This window comes from Echiichthys vipera (genome assembly GCF_963691815.1).
Source record: "Echiichthys vipera genome assembly, chromosome: 10".
Lineage (NCBI taxonomy): Eukaryota > Metazoa > Chordata > Actinopteri > Perciformes > Trachinidae > Echiichthys > Echiichthys vipera.
In genome coordinates this window covers 5,785,779-5,801,011 of record NC_139835.1, presented here as the reverse complement: position 1 = coordinate 5,801,011, position 15,233 = coordinate 5,785,779, and the positions used below count along the sequence as shown (strand labels likewise).

The following is a 15,233-nucleotide window of genomic DNA, read 5'->3' as shown; positions in this document are numbered from 1 at the left end:
GTCATGAAAAGTCCAGCTCTGGCTTATTTCAGATGTTTCTGTCAAATTTGTTTTAAACCTGTAAAAGAGGTCTAAAATATGGAATAATATTTATATATATATATATATATATATATATATATATATATATATATATATATATATATATTATATAATATAACATCACACATAATATTGTGCTAAAACTTCAAGGCTAAAGCTGCATGACCCAGGAGTCCCAAGAGTTAGCATCCTCACCAGTTGATGGTCTATGTAGAAGACACGGAGCGAATTAAGGCATGGTGCAACTGCATACAAAGTAAGGGGAAAGGAGTGTATGCAAATTCACCCAGGGAGGCTCGAATGGAAGAAAAGACTTGGTTGAAAATGTTTATGAAAAATGTGCGTATCCTGGGTCTTTATGAATCTGCTTCATAAACATACAATGCTCAGTAAGTGGCTGAGCTATCACAGAAACACTCGTACAGACCCACTTCTCACAATTTGTTAGCTATTTACAGCTAACGTCTGTGTAGTTTGCAGCGCATCTTTATTCTGCCCAAACAGCCAATCCATCAACTGTACAGACATTAGCTAGCTATTTGGGTAAATAACTGCACAAATAACACGCACAAAAAACACGAATATTCAGTTTCTGTCTGAACACACCTTCATTATAATAAGTATGAAAAAGAAAAATTAATGGTGAGACATTTTTTCTTTCTAAAATAACCTTGTTTTGACGGATAAGAAAAGTATACATTTTCACTTTTAATGTAGTAAGCGAAAAGGCTTGTACACAACAGTCCGATGTTCCCTTCTTTGTCTGTGACCGGGGAACATCGGACCATTTTTTAGGAAAACGGTCAGATTTTCCGCGCTTTTCACAGAAAGGGTCCTATGTTCCCTGGTCTGTTCTTTTTCCCACAATCAGTGCCGAATTCCACGGCAAATAGGCTTAATGTAGACCCTAACACTACTCGCTAACACTGACCCTAACTGTAACCCCTAAAAAAATGCTAATTGAAACCAGCGAAGGCATAGGCTTATGCGACCGGAACATAGGACCCTTGGAAGATAGGGATGACTCTGTAACTCTGTTAGTAACCCAGACAAACTCAAACACAGTGGGGCAATACTGCAGAGTGGATGTGCTGGTCATGAACACGGCATTTTGTTTTTTTAACATAATCTGTAGTATTTCCCCACTTATATTTGTGCTTACTTGGATCTAATTTGCACATTCTCTCAGTGAAATACCAAGACCAGAAACAACAAGAGAGTTGACCCATTCCCTCTGTCTTTTTATCTTTTGTGTGTTATGCAATGCAGTGCATAACACCTCACTGTAACATCGCTCAGAGTCAGTCAACCCGACTGGGAACAGGTGTGCTGTCACAGTGATTATGGAATCTAACAACAAATTTTCTATTTCAATGATTCAAACATCATTACCTGTGTGGTATGTCTTGAATCAAAACCCTCTGGAATCACTAATGAGGAAAATGAAATGTCCTGTGTTTCATTTTTTTCTGCGTACTCTCTGCAGCTGGAACAGACTGTAGAGCCTAATGGACTTTTTCCTCTTTGCCCCCATTCTGTGAAAGTGAAAAAGCCATGATCTCTTGTTGCTGTGACCACACTCATTAACACAGGGTTATGCAGCAGCGTTGCCATGTCACTTAGGGTGCACTCTCACATGGCCAGATGGATCCATGCCGTGCTACAGAGTGTTTTTGTCCCTCTATGCTCATGCTCGTGCATGTCACAACGGTCAAAAGAACATGACTATAGCCAAAATGGCGGAGGTAAATTTAAGGACGCCTTATCAAAAACTGAGCCTCTCACTCCTTGGCACAACTATGCTCTGACTCTCTCCCCTGCCTCTGAACTCTTTTGACCATTTTTACCTTTGAGATGAAACTAAAAAGGAATGTTGTTGTTTCAACAACATTCTACAAGATCGATGGCCAGAGGAACTCTTCACGAACCCTAGAGAAGGCTGTGAAATGTGAGTTTAAACTGAAACTTATTAAACTAAAGATATTTCATCCACCAGCTCTTCCATGGACGAGAAGACTAATGTTTGAAGTCTTTGGATAAACAAAAACTGTCAAAAAGTGAAAGTAACCGTTCTGCTTCCCCCATAAACAAGAGAGCCCCTGCTCTCCCGAGAGAAGAGACTCCCACGCATTCCACAGCAAACCTGCCAAACTCCTCAGACGATAAAAGACACCAAAGGAAACCAAAAAGACTCAGTTTTGTATTTTCTAAAATAACGACAAAATTAAGTGTAAGTTGTAAATAATATGTTTTTTGTTAATCTATAAAGAAATATGTTCTTTTAGATATGACTGATGGTCCTGCGACATACAATCGACAAATTACAGAAATGTTAATATTTAAACACCATGCTATAGTACTGTGCTTAAGAACGGTCAAATCTAAAATAATGACTGTATTTTGATTGAACGTGTCGTGGCCTCATGTTATCATAGAAGGATTTTATTTTAACACGTAGATGTTATTGTGTCACTGACAACTACCTTCACAGGTTCCATTTTAGTAGAAAGAAATACTGTAAGTCATGCTTTACCTACTGTGCTTATTAACTGTTTACTCATATTTTTGATGTTTGATTGTCTGACTTGCTCTATGCATGTATTGTGTGTTTAATGAGAAATGAGCGATGGCAAAAACCCCATGTATTGATTTAACTTTGGTTTCAAACATTAGGAAATACCTCTTCAGTAACAGTCATAGTTGTGTTTCCACTGTGGTCGAATACTCTGAATGGCCGGTCTATCTCACTGAAGCGGCCCTAATTTGCATGTGAGTCGCTCAAGCGGCCATTTGAGTGAGTGTTTGTTGGCCCTGTGCAGGGACCAGGGCCTTTTTTTCTCCCCAGAGAGAAGCCTGGTTGCTGATCGGATGTTACTCTCAGCAGGATGTGACATGGATGGAACAGTCTACTACAATAGTGTAGTAGAACGCAGCGCAGAAAATGATCTGTGCATGTGCATCTTTGCACGGGCTTGTTGAAATGAGTGCTGCAGCGGACGGGTTGGATTCTGACCAGTCGTTATTTGCTGCATGCTCCCTCTTTCTCCCTCTCTGAACACACACAAACACACACACACACACACACACACACACACACACACACACACACACACACACACACACACACACACACACACACACACACACACACACACACACACACACACACACACACCTTAAATCTGTATTCCTCTTGAGAAAGGATGGCTGATTCTCAGCAAGTGCAGCCCTGTTGGACAGCAGCTCCGCTGTCCTGGCCTCTGATTTTCATGTGTGTCATTTCATGTTATAGCCTATTATGTTCTTTGTAATTATGTATATATTTATATTTTGGATAAGTAATTATCTGTTTTAATCACTCAGCATTTACATCTTGGTGATGATTAGTAAAGTTGTATTAACAGCAGATAAAGTAAATCAGTTAGTACTGTTTTAAGTAATTCAACATATGGTGTACCATATCATATGAACAGATCCTCATTTTACCTTCAAATTCTCTAACCTCTCTAAAAACTCCCAGCCTTTAGTGAATTAATCCTTTTGTCAGAACACAATAAATTGTTGCTTAGCTACGCAGCAGGTCAACACAGCAGAAAATCAGATCGGATTATTGTAATTTCCCCTTGTATACATGAGCAGGGGTTGAATGGGAAAATGACAGAGTTACTTTTCCTCCAGTACAGTAGGTGGCTCTCTGCCACCATACAGCTGATCTGAATACGGCTTTTTTTCTGGTTCACCTTTGTCAAAATCACAAACGGCTGACCTTTGGACAGAACCAGGACAGAAATGGGTCTTCTTGTTAGGCAAGGCAAGGCAAGGCAGCTTTATTTGTATAGCACTTTTCATACACAAGGCAGACTCAAAGTGCTTCACAGCACAACATGTCATGAATTCAAATGCATTACAGGAAGACAAAGAGAATAAAAACATAGACAATAATCAAAACAGTGCGGACGTTAAAAGTGCCAAGATTTAGCAGAAAGCTAAGGTGAACATAAAAGTTTTCAGTCTAGTTTTAAAAGTGGTCAGAGTGGGTGAAAGTCTCAAATCTTCAGGAAGTTTATTCCAGCTGTTTGTTGCATAATGACTGAAAGATGCTTTCCCTTGATTTGAGTTTACTCTGCGAACCACTAACAGATTGGTCTCAGAGGATCTTAGTGATCTAGAAGGCTTATGTAGTGGGAGCATATCAGTGATATACCTCGGCCCTAGACCATGAAGTGATTTATATGTGAGCAGGAGGATTTTGAAATCAATTCTCTGACGTACAGGAAGCCAGTGTAATGATTTAAGAATTGGTGTAATGTGCTCACATTTTTTGGTCTTTGTTAGAACTCTAGCAGCAGCGTTCTGAACGAGCTGTAGCTGCCTGACAGTTTTTTTGGGAAGACCTGCAAGGAGACCGTTACAGTAGTCTAGCCTACTGGTTATGAAGGCATGGACAAGTGTTTCTAAGTCTTGAGCTGACATGAGCCCTCTAAGTCTTGTTACATTTTTAAGGTGATAGAAGGCCGATTTTGTTACTGATTTGATGTGACTGTTGAAATGTAAATCAGAATCCATAATAACCCCAAGATTTCTGGCTTTATTTGAGGTTTTCAGGGACAGTGATTGAAGGTGTTGGATGACTTTAGACCTTTCTTTCTTAGCACCAAAAACAATTATCTCAGTTTTATCCTCATTTAGTTGAAGGAAATTTTGGCACATCCAGTGTTTGACCTGCTCAATGCACTGGCACAGAAGATCTATGGGGCGATAGTCATTTGGTGATAGCGCTACATAGATTTGGGTGTCATCGGCATAGCAATGGTGGTCGATGTTATTATTTTGCATGATTTGTCCTAGTGGGAGCATATAGATATTAAATAAAGTCGGCCCCAAGATTGAACCTTGGGGGACTCCACACGTTACGTTGGTTTGTTCTGATACAAAGTCGCCAATGGAAACAAAATAGTTCCTATCTTGTAGATATGACTTGAACCAGTTTAGGACTGTGCCTGAGAGCCCCACCCAGTTTTCCAACCTGTCCAAAAGTATTGAGTGGTCGACAGTGTCAAATGCAGCACTGAGGTCCAATAGCATTAGTACTGAAATTTTGCCAGAGTCTGTGTTAAGACGGATGTCATTTATAACTTTAATAAGGGCCGTCTCTGTGCTATGAAAAGGTCTAAATCCTGACTGGAGGTTGTTGTGGCAGCCAGTAGAAGCCAAGAAGTGAGTTAGTTGTTGGAGTACAACTTTCTCAATTATTTTACTTATGAATGGTAGATTTGAAATTGGTCTGTAGTTGTTGATAATAGAGGCATCTAGGCTCCGCTTTTTTAGAAGAGGTTTAATGACTGCAGTTTTGAAGGCCTTTGGGAAATTGCCCGATTGAATAGAGTTATTAACTATTTGCAATACGTCTGTTGATAGGCAGTCAAAAACATTCTTAAAGAAGTTGGTAGGTAAAGCATCGAGACAGCAGGTGGTTGGCTTTAGATCCGTCACTGTTTACACTAGAGTTTTAGAGTCTATGGCATTAAAGCTTGCCATCATTCCTGTGTTATTTTGGCCTAAACGGGGTGGTGATCCAACTTTTTTGTTTGAGATATTGATGGCACGTCTGATGCCTTCAATTTTATTAGTATAAAAGAATGCAAACTCATTGCATTTCTGTGTGGAATGGAGTTCGGCTGGTATTTGTGTTGGGGGGTTGGTCAGTCTGTCGACAGTTGCAAATAGGGTTTTGGCCTTATTAGTGTTGCTGTTTATGATATTGGAGAAGAATGTTTCTCTAGCACTTTTTAAGACTAAATTGTAGGCCTGGAGCCTCTCTTTATAGATGTCATGGTGAATATGAAGTTTTGTATTTCGCCAGATTCGTTCAGCCTTCCTGCACTCTCTTCTCTGGGCTGTTACAACAGCAGCTTTTCTCCAGGGTGCCTTTTGCTTACCAGAAATCGTTTTAACTGTAACCGGTGCAATGACATCTAAGATATTCACAATTTTGGAATTAAAGTTGTTTACAAGATCATCAGCATGGCATGGGTTTAGAGGTGGTAGCGAGGAGATGGCATTTTTAAAGAGTACATTAGCATGTTCATTGATGTAGCGCTTTTTGACATTCTTTGATTCTGTTTGTGTCTCCGGAATTAAAGAAATATTAAAGAAAACACAGAAGTGATCAGACAATGAAAGATCAGTCACAAGAACATCAGAAACATTGAGACCTTTTGTGATAATCAGGTCCAGGGTGTGTCCTTTACAATGAGTAGCCTCTTTCACATGTTGAGACAGTTCAAATGTATCTAAAATAGTAAAAAGTTCCTTTGCACCCTTGCCATTCGAATCGTCAATATGAAAATTAAAGTCACCAGTTATAACTAGGCAGTCAAAGTCAGTGGAGATACTAGACAATAATTCGGTAAAATCATCGAAAAAATTTGCTGAGTATTTAGGTGGCCTGTAAATAATTAACAGAAGAATTTTGGGAGAGCATTTCAACACAGCACACAGGTATTCGAATGATGTAAAATCACCAAGTGACATCTGTTTCCCCTGAAATATGTTTTTAAATATAGCAGCAACCCCTCCCCCCCTTTTCCCAGATCTACATACATCAATAAAGTTATAGTTGGGGGGTGATGTCTCGATCAGAATGCTTGCACTGTTATATTGCTCCAGCCATGTTTCAGTTAAAAACATAAAATCAAGTTTGGAAGTAGTAATAAAATCGTTGACCAAAAATGATTTGTTATTCAGAGACCTAACATTGAGCAGACCCATCCTGATGGTGTTATTGACAGGCTTCGATGTTGACTTTGATTTGGAGAGGATAGGAATGAGATTGTTCAGGTTAGCAGGGTGTCTACGTTTCCCAATGTTCACTCTCTCGGTCGTCACAACAGGAATGCAGAAGGTGCCAAGCTTTGACGTAGGCAGCCTTGGGCCCAGCTGATAATGTGGTCTACTGCTGAACCCTGTTTTGTATCAATAATATTCAGGACTGCTGTCAGGGCGGGGCGGGGGTGGCCATGAGGGGGGGGAGGAGGAGTGGGCAGCGTCAGAGCTGGAATGAACTACTGGAAGTGGACGTTGAGGGAGTAGAGGGGGTTTACGTAAGAGGGGCGGAGTAGGGCTGAGGGTTTGTGAAGCACACTTTCGTGGAGGGGGGGGAGGAGGTGGGAGGGAGGTGCCACTGAGATAACGCTGAGGGGGGGATCGCTGAGGTCGGTCAAGGGGAGTAAAAATAGGAGTAGGGCGGGGAGTGGGTGGGGGTAGCTCCCGGAACTCCAAAGGGGATAAGGGGGGAGAAAGGCTTACTTGAGGGAGGGAGAAGGATGGAGACCTGGATTTAGGCTTGGGGGGTGTGGGGGAGGGATCTTCAAGCCCATTTGAAATGAAAGGGGAGGTAGAGGGGGATGGACACGTCTCCTCTTTGCTCCGGTGTCTCTCATGGTCAGCGCTCTCCTTTTGCAATGGCGGTCCTCCTTCGACGTTCATGATAAGCTGTGTTGTGTCTGTCTTTTCCGTTGGTTCCTCTTGTCTCTTGTCCTTGGCAGTGTTAATAGATGGATGACGCAGGAAGTAAGACATGTTGGTCATGAAAAGCTTTACTCCCAGCTTATTTAGACAAAGTCCGTCTGCCTTAAAAAGATGCCTGCGGTCCCAGAAAAAGCTAAAATTGTCAATAAAATGCATCGAACGAGCAAGAAAAACGCTGGAGAGCCACTCATTCAGCGAGTAAAGTCGACTGAATCTCTCAGCTCCTCTCCTGATCGGGGGTAGAGGACCACTGATAAACACCTCAGCATTCACAGCGCTGACTGTTTCAAAGAGTTTATTGAAGTGCTCTCTCAGCTCACTTGATTGTTGTTTTTCAATGTCATTAAAACCAATGTGCAGAATGATATTTTTCACATTTGGGTGTTCAGCCACAATATCCAGGATTCTTTTTTCCAAGTCAGACACCGTGTCCTTCGGAAAGCAGAGTACTTTGGTGTTATTATTGCTTTTCATATCTTTTACAGAAAAGTCACCCACAATCAGATTTTCAGGCCCACTTGTTAGCTTTCTCGGTGGTTTTAAGTTAGCAGGTCTTACCCTTCTGCGTGGTGATGGTGGGTTATTCAGGCAATCAGAGGGGGATCCATTGTCCGACAACAGTGGAGCAAACCTGTTCTTTAGTTGAACACTTGCTTGCTGGGGAAGTTTCTTGGTACTTTTCCTCTTCTCAGCTGTCCGCTGCTGTGTCCTCCGTGGCATGGGAGTTGATGAAGCGCTATGCCTGGATAGAGATGGTAGCGCAGGCCAACCCGTCAGATCAGAGATATCGGGGCGCTGGGTCCTCCCGGTTGTCCGTTCTCCCTTGTCGCAGGGAGGTGGTCTTCTCTTTGGCTTTGCCCCAAGTATGTTCCAGGGAGGATTATCGCTGGTAGATTTATTACCCTGTTAGTGATGTTAGTGATGTTAGTTACCGTGGCAAAGTCCTCCCTCAGTTTTCTTTGTTTTACGGCGTCCTTGCTTCCTGGTTTGTTCTATTTCAGGGTCAAAAGCCACATCTGCGGAGTGGGGAGTTATAACAGAAATCCAGCATGCGCAGACGCAAAACCTGACAGTAATCCGGGAATGCTGTTTGCATGCACGAATAATCAGGGTACTGGAGGAGTAATCTAGGTCTGTTACCGGGGTATGAGAACTCTGGTTTGTGTGTTACAGTGTACAGTGTTTACATGGTGTTTGAGAAACCGAAGTAAGCCCTTAGCCCCAATATAATCGTGTTTTTAATCAGCATGTAAACGCAATCTCAAGAAGACATCAATTAAATGCCCCAAACTTTTATATGTAAGGCTTGAACTCAAAACTTTTGTTTGTGACTTTGCAGGAGACACATATAACAACTGTAACAACAATATCCAAGCTTTAGGCATGAGATAATTATCTTGCTCTACTAATGTAGCCTCCTAGATAACTGGAAATGCTGCATTAGTGAATCAAAGGCACATGAAATCAATCTTGCCTAGTGAAACAGTGAAATCATCTCATTAGATTTGTAATTCACCGTCCACAGTAACAAACACACGCCAATAAAGCATTTTCTATCATTTCTGTCTTCCATCATTGTCTAGCCTGAGAATGATCTAATAACTATTTTAGTCTTTAATAAGAGGAAAGAGCTGGTTTCATCAGACTTTAAGCAAAAATGTCAGCATGTACGATTCTTTCCAGCAAAAGCAGTCAAGCAGCTCTGCAGTGATATATACAGATTGCCTCCAAAGACAGAATCGCACTTTTAGCAGAGTCTTCAAGTTTGACCTTTACAGAAAAGGTTAAAGATGAAGGACAGATTTTCCTGCTCTGCTAGGCTCGCAGCAACTTAATGACCTGGTATGGGAATTCCTAGACTTTCCATGACAACTTCCATGAACCCCGAAAAAGAAATTTCTGTGTTCATACATTTTCGTCAAGATTTCTTGTTAATGACCACTCTGCCTGTGATATCAAACTGGTCGAACACAGGGTCCTCAGCATGTTTCCTCTCCTCTGACTAACTCAAGCTGTCTGACAATCCAAAGAGACCTTTAGAAACAAAGCAGCTTGAAACTTCCTGCCTTCTGCATAATGACTATGACCACAGACAGAAGGGCCATTTCATTAAAATGTGTGCAGTTTAGAAAAGTCTTGGCTGAAATTCAACCAGCACTCTGGTCAAGACCACGTGGATCTATGCTTTGTTTGATAAAGCGTGGGTTTGTTGGTTCTCCAAGAGGTTTACATTTACATTTGATTTATGCATTACACTGTGGTCATTGGAGAGACAATATGTATCCCTCTACCGTGACCAGTAGTTTCCATCCAAATGTAACAGATTTTGACTGAATTTCCAGAAAATTGACGATAAACAGCAATTCACGTCTATTACTGTTGTGCACATTTTAGGGCTAAGAGAAAAAGAGTTCTAACTCTACAATCTGAAATATTTTCCATGCTGCATACATGGTCATCAAACCTCAAGCAATAAAACCATGTATCAGTCTGAGGAAGGTTACAGTCTCCTCGTTGGCATACACAGATCATTTGTTTTCATTTGGCGCCATTTTTCGTTTGTCCAGTTGAGCAGAAGCTCCAGTGAATGTTTACCATGCTTCATGATGCACACACAGACAAAAAAGGGTTCTTAAATGGTTCTATAACAGACTCTGGTTCCTCACGGTGCCATAGCATGAAGTTTAGGGCAGACACAAACGATTATTTTCATTATTGATGAACCTGCAGATTTTCTCAACAAATCACTTGTTTAGTCTAGCCTATAAATCATTACATAGCAGAAAAAATGCCCCCCAAAAAAGTCAAAGTCCTGCATTCAAAATGTTACTTAAGTAAAAGTGCAAAAGTATAATTAGATATTGATCCATATAAATGTCACTTTAATATTGCAGCTGATAAAGGTTGACTTGATATTCTGCTGTGTAGCTTAATCTATAACATTATTTGCTGAACATTTGTTGATCATATTTTGTATTAAGAATCTGCATCTGTAAAGTAACTAAAGTTACTAAATAAATATAGTGGAGCAGAGGTAAAAAGTAGCATCAAAGGGAATTACTCATGAAAGGTACCTTAAATATTGTACAAATACAGTACTTGAGTAAATATACGTAGTTACATATGCTAACACTTCTTGGAAAATAAAGGGTTAATGAGCTGGGCTTGAACATCCATTTCAGGGTTTTTTCTTCCAGTATTCACGTCAGCGTGTAAAAAGAATGATCTGTCTGTCAAAAGTATCATCCATCATCAATTATTCATGGTAGAGCTGACCAGCTGACCAGATTCACCCAGGAAGTTTTACAACAGCACATATTTCTATCCAATGTAACACACAATACATCTCTGTTGTAGGGCTCTGCAGAACATGTGTATGTGTTTGATATACTGTACAGTAATGTAAAATTCAATTCAACTAAAAGCAAAATGAATTCAAGGGGGTAGGGATTCTTTGAGGATTCGGGCCGTATTCGGGCTGTGATGGTCGGTGTTTCACGTTCTATGAATATGGTACTGTGTTGAATATGAGTTTAAATCAGAGATCATAAATGCTGCCTGCCTGAACTTGACTCCCTGAGCAGGTGTGTTTTCCACTAGATACTGACATGGGAGTGCTTGCACTTGACTCCTGTGTTCTTGGCTAGAGACTCACCTGCTGTGTCAGTCTCGACCCTCTAAAAAATCCTGTTCAGTTACAAAACGAAAAACAATGACTCCCGGTCCCGTTTATCTAGTAGCGTGTGCTGTAAGCCTAGCTCCCCGGTGGTGGTGCTAATGTTGCTAATTCAGTAAACGTCAGCAAAATGGAAGTAACTGCCTCCCCCCCAACGTCACATCAATGCCCTTTTTTGGTCAGAGGAAATGAGGCGGAGTCAAAGTCTGACAAGATGGCGACTCAGGAGTATGATTGGATCAAGTTTAGAGAACCGACCTCCTTGTAGAGGCTACGTCCATACAGTCTATGGTTTTACCCAATAATCTCCAGTGCTCTATGCTCTAAGAGCTCACTCTCCAGCTGGATGAGAGGTCTGACTCACCATAAGGCTAAATTCTGACATGATCTGTATAAAAGAAGAGAGTGGTAAGGAATGGTGCTGCGTGTATAATGACCTACAGCTCACACTGACACTAAGCACACTATTGAATGGAAGAATATAAAGCCTAAATGATTCAATTTCCAACTCTAGATCTGACAGGAAATCCGTCTAACAATTTAAATTGAATTGCACCCTGGGTAAACTTCCCTCTTTGTGGTTCTTTTTTAAGTTAGTAAGCTTTGGAAGTAGAGCACTGCTCATGTAAAATTCAAACAGCCTTGAAGCGCGGTAGGTCTGTCAGTGCCTGTTTGTGTCCTTTGTGCCATGTGTTCCTACCTGGGAGACAGGATTCGTGTTCATTTTGACGTGTTGTTGAAACAGCACACTCAGTATACGGTTTTGCTGCTCCAAGTCAAACACACGGGTCCGCAGCTTCACACACTCCTCTTTCAAGTCCTAGAAACCCCCCGAAGAGGAGAGAAATTAACAAATAAATGCAACTGATGCGGATATTTCAGAGACCTACACATTTACCATATAACAGGAAACAGTCATGCAAGATATACATGGCAGTGCTCTAAAATGTAATCTGATGTGTAAAAAATAACTGACATTCATCAGCACAAACAGATGAAGTATTCAAAATACCAATATGTGGCCTGGCACATTCATTAATATAGTTACCCTGAACAAATGACTCATAGTCAAAGATGTGTGTGGTTGAGTAGTTTGAAGTGCTCCAGTACTTGATTTGTTCAATTTATTTGATTTTACACTTAAACTCTGTTAGATTTATCTGATGGCTGTAGTAAATATGTTACTTTGCATAACAAAAAACAAGCAAAACAAAAAAACACAAATGTTGGCACTGTATACTATTAGCCATCATTAATTTTATTAAATGATATCCATGTAATAATATTTGAGGCAAGGCAGTGATGTTGAAGTCAGTATTTTTAGATTTTGTTTAGATTTTTTTTTACTTTAGTTTGAGTCTGACTCAAGTTCATGAGATGCAACCATATTGCATCAAATGAATGAATGTGGTAATGATTTACGGATGATAAAATACTACAAGTTGCACTTTTCATAGCAGAAACACTTATGTGCTTTGACAACAACACGATCCCGAACGATGGGAAAGGAAGGGTCTCAGCTCGCTTACAGGCGTTTGTTTGTTTACAGTGCAATCGACAGACTGACTCGGAGACTGTGCTGTGCTTGACAGGACGCTTTTACATGTTTACAGTGGTTTACTGAAGCCTAACGTTTGTCTAGAAGACCAAGAAGAGAGCGACAATGAGTCATTGGTTGATTTGGAGCAGCGATAAAGTGAAATGCCTTTTTTGTTTTGTTTTGGATTTTGTTTGGTGAAAATTGGGAGTCAAATTCTTCCAGTAAGACTTCTTACCAGTGAGAGAGGAATTGCTCTGGAGCTCTGATGAATGGTGAACGTTGCCGAGGGACCAAGGGACAAATGCAACAACTGTATCATTTTAGCCCCTGAATCAGAACACAGCTAACAGACTATAGGTGTGAAAACACACTTAGATTTTCTTTCCCTGTGGAAGATCATGAGGTTGGTCACATGCTGCTGATCTTTCTACATGTTAGTGACATGCAGTTACTCATCATTGTGACAGTTGTCATCTCTCTGACTGATTCTAATGGCTGACAGGATTAACAATGCGTCAATACTGCAGAGACAAAGACAAACCTTCTGTGTGAGGAGGGCCTGGACCACCTGGTTAGCCACCTTAAAGAGATGTGAAAAGACAGTAAAAATATGTTAGAATTGTGCTATGAGTCTAATCATTATTTGAGTGGATTTCGGAACTGAGTTTTGAGATGCAGAGCGACTTAAATGGAAATGACCCAGTACAAACACCAACAGAGAGAATCTAGCGGCATGTAAGATGCTGTGAGGACAAATTGACAGAGTGTTGCATCACAAAGTCAGATTTGGTGAAATCACACAGCAGCCGTCTGCAGTTAGCATATCTGACTTTATTCTCAACACATAAATAAATCAAAATATAGCCGTAAAAATAGGAACAAGTCTTTTTTTAAGAAAATAAGTTTCATTTTGTCCCTGAGGCGGGAGTCAGAGAAAAGACTCACACACTGTTAGAATCTTCCAGCAATTTTAATATTGCAACGTTTCTGACTATGCCTGACAAAGATCTACCTTAGATCGAAATGTTGAATAATTGAAATTGCTGGGTGCTTTTAATACAATGTGTGGCTCTTTTGACTGATTCTTGCCTCAGTGTGATTCTATGAACCAGCCCTGTTAAACGGTTTTGTGATTGTGTACCTTACACTTACACATTTGGTTGATGTAACGGGGGTTATCCAGATTTACAGATTTACAGAAAGAAGAAGTTTGCTTGGTTTTTATTGCGAATGTAAAACAGCATATAATCTGAAACGCCTTATTTCCTGCTTATTTTTTTTTCAGAAGCAGAAGGACGCGTTATACCTTGACTCTGGAAGCAAAATGATTTCCCTCCACCTCTTTCATCCATCTATCAAAACGATGTGCCTCAGCTCATTCAGACCATGACAGGAAGCCTTCTGAATGATTCCCCCCCCCAAAAAGATTAATGTGCATAATAAGATTGAAAAGTAGCAGAAGAGAAATTCATCCCACAGCAGCAACTCTGAAATTTCTGTCCTCGACCAGAGAATGTTAAATTCTCACGGGGCAGCAATCTCCATGGTAACAAGCCCATTAGTGAAGCCTGCCTAAAAAAACTGTGGTAGTCTTGGTGGTTGGAGAGAGATGAAGGGATGAAAGGGGAAGAGATTGAGAGACAATCAAGGCGGCAGAAAAGGAGTGCAGGAGCGGCTCATATTGCTGCAGGGCTCTGTTGTCTTTCCACTTCAATTAGAAGTTCCCTGTTTCCTCTGTGGACTTCACTAGCACTTTTGATAATAGCAAGCCTGATAGTAATATATGATTGTCTGATCCCTGACCAACAGATTACTCTGGCCTGTTAAAGTAAGATTGTTCAACATTTTGGGAGATTTTCTTTTTCATTCTCCTTTCAAGAATAAAGGGAGAAAAAAATCCCACATAAAAATCACAATTTGTTTATTTTACATTACAGCAGCCTGTGGGTTCTGTGACTGCATGATGGCCGATGCGTTCCTCCTCTTTTGCTCTCCACAAGGATTGTTTAGCTGCATGCAACCAAAGCCTGCTTAAACGTGATTGGTAAATACAACTAATGGAAACCAGACTGTTACTGCTCTCCTAGATCTTGTCCTGATGCCTACAGATTCTGCTTTCATATGTAGAATCTGTTTATAGAGATAAGGCTGAACACATCCTAACTTTCTTGCAAACAGTCAGATGAGATGATTGATACCACTCTCTAAATAAGCTTATATGCTCAATAAGGGCCCATCCACACAGAGGCGCATTTTCCTTTAACCACACAAATTTAGTATGGAGCTTGAAAACAGTGTCTTTTGAAACCAGGTCCCAGAGTGGGAAGATCTGAAAATGCCCCCTATGGCGTTGTTGTCTGGGCGGTGAAACCTCATACTTTGTAAATGATGCAGTTATTACCTATGACCTCTAACCCCCGCAGCATCACATAACAACAACAGTGC

At 40.7% G+C, this 15,233-nt stretch overlaps 1 protein-coding gene across 1 annotated transcript in view; it reads right to left on the bottom strand.

Annotated features, from left to right (window-relative positions):
• Positions 1–15,233, bottom strand: part of LOC310953133 (nck-associated protein 5-like) — a gene marked incomplete at both ends in the record, with an annotated part of 56,519 nt that overhangs the window by 24,908 nt on the left and 16,378 nt on the right. Inside the window, 2 exons of the mRNA XM_083922071.1 lie at positions 11,949–12,068; positions 13,330–13,368. Of these exons, the coding sequence (XP_083778197.1) occupies positions 11,949–12,068; positions 13,330–13,368 (159 nt within the window). The remainder of the gene's footprint in view (positions 1–11,948; positions 12,069–13,329; positions 13,369–15,233) is intronic.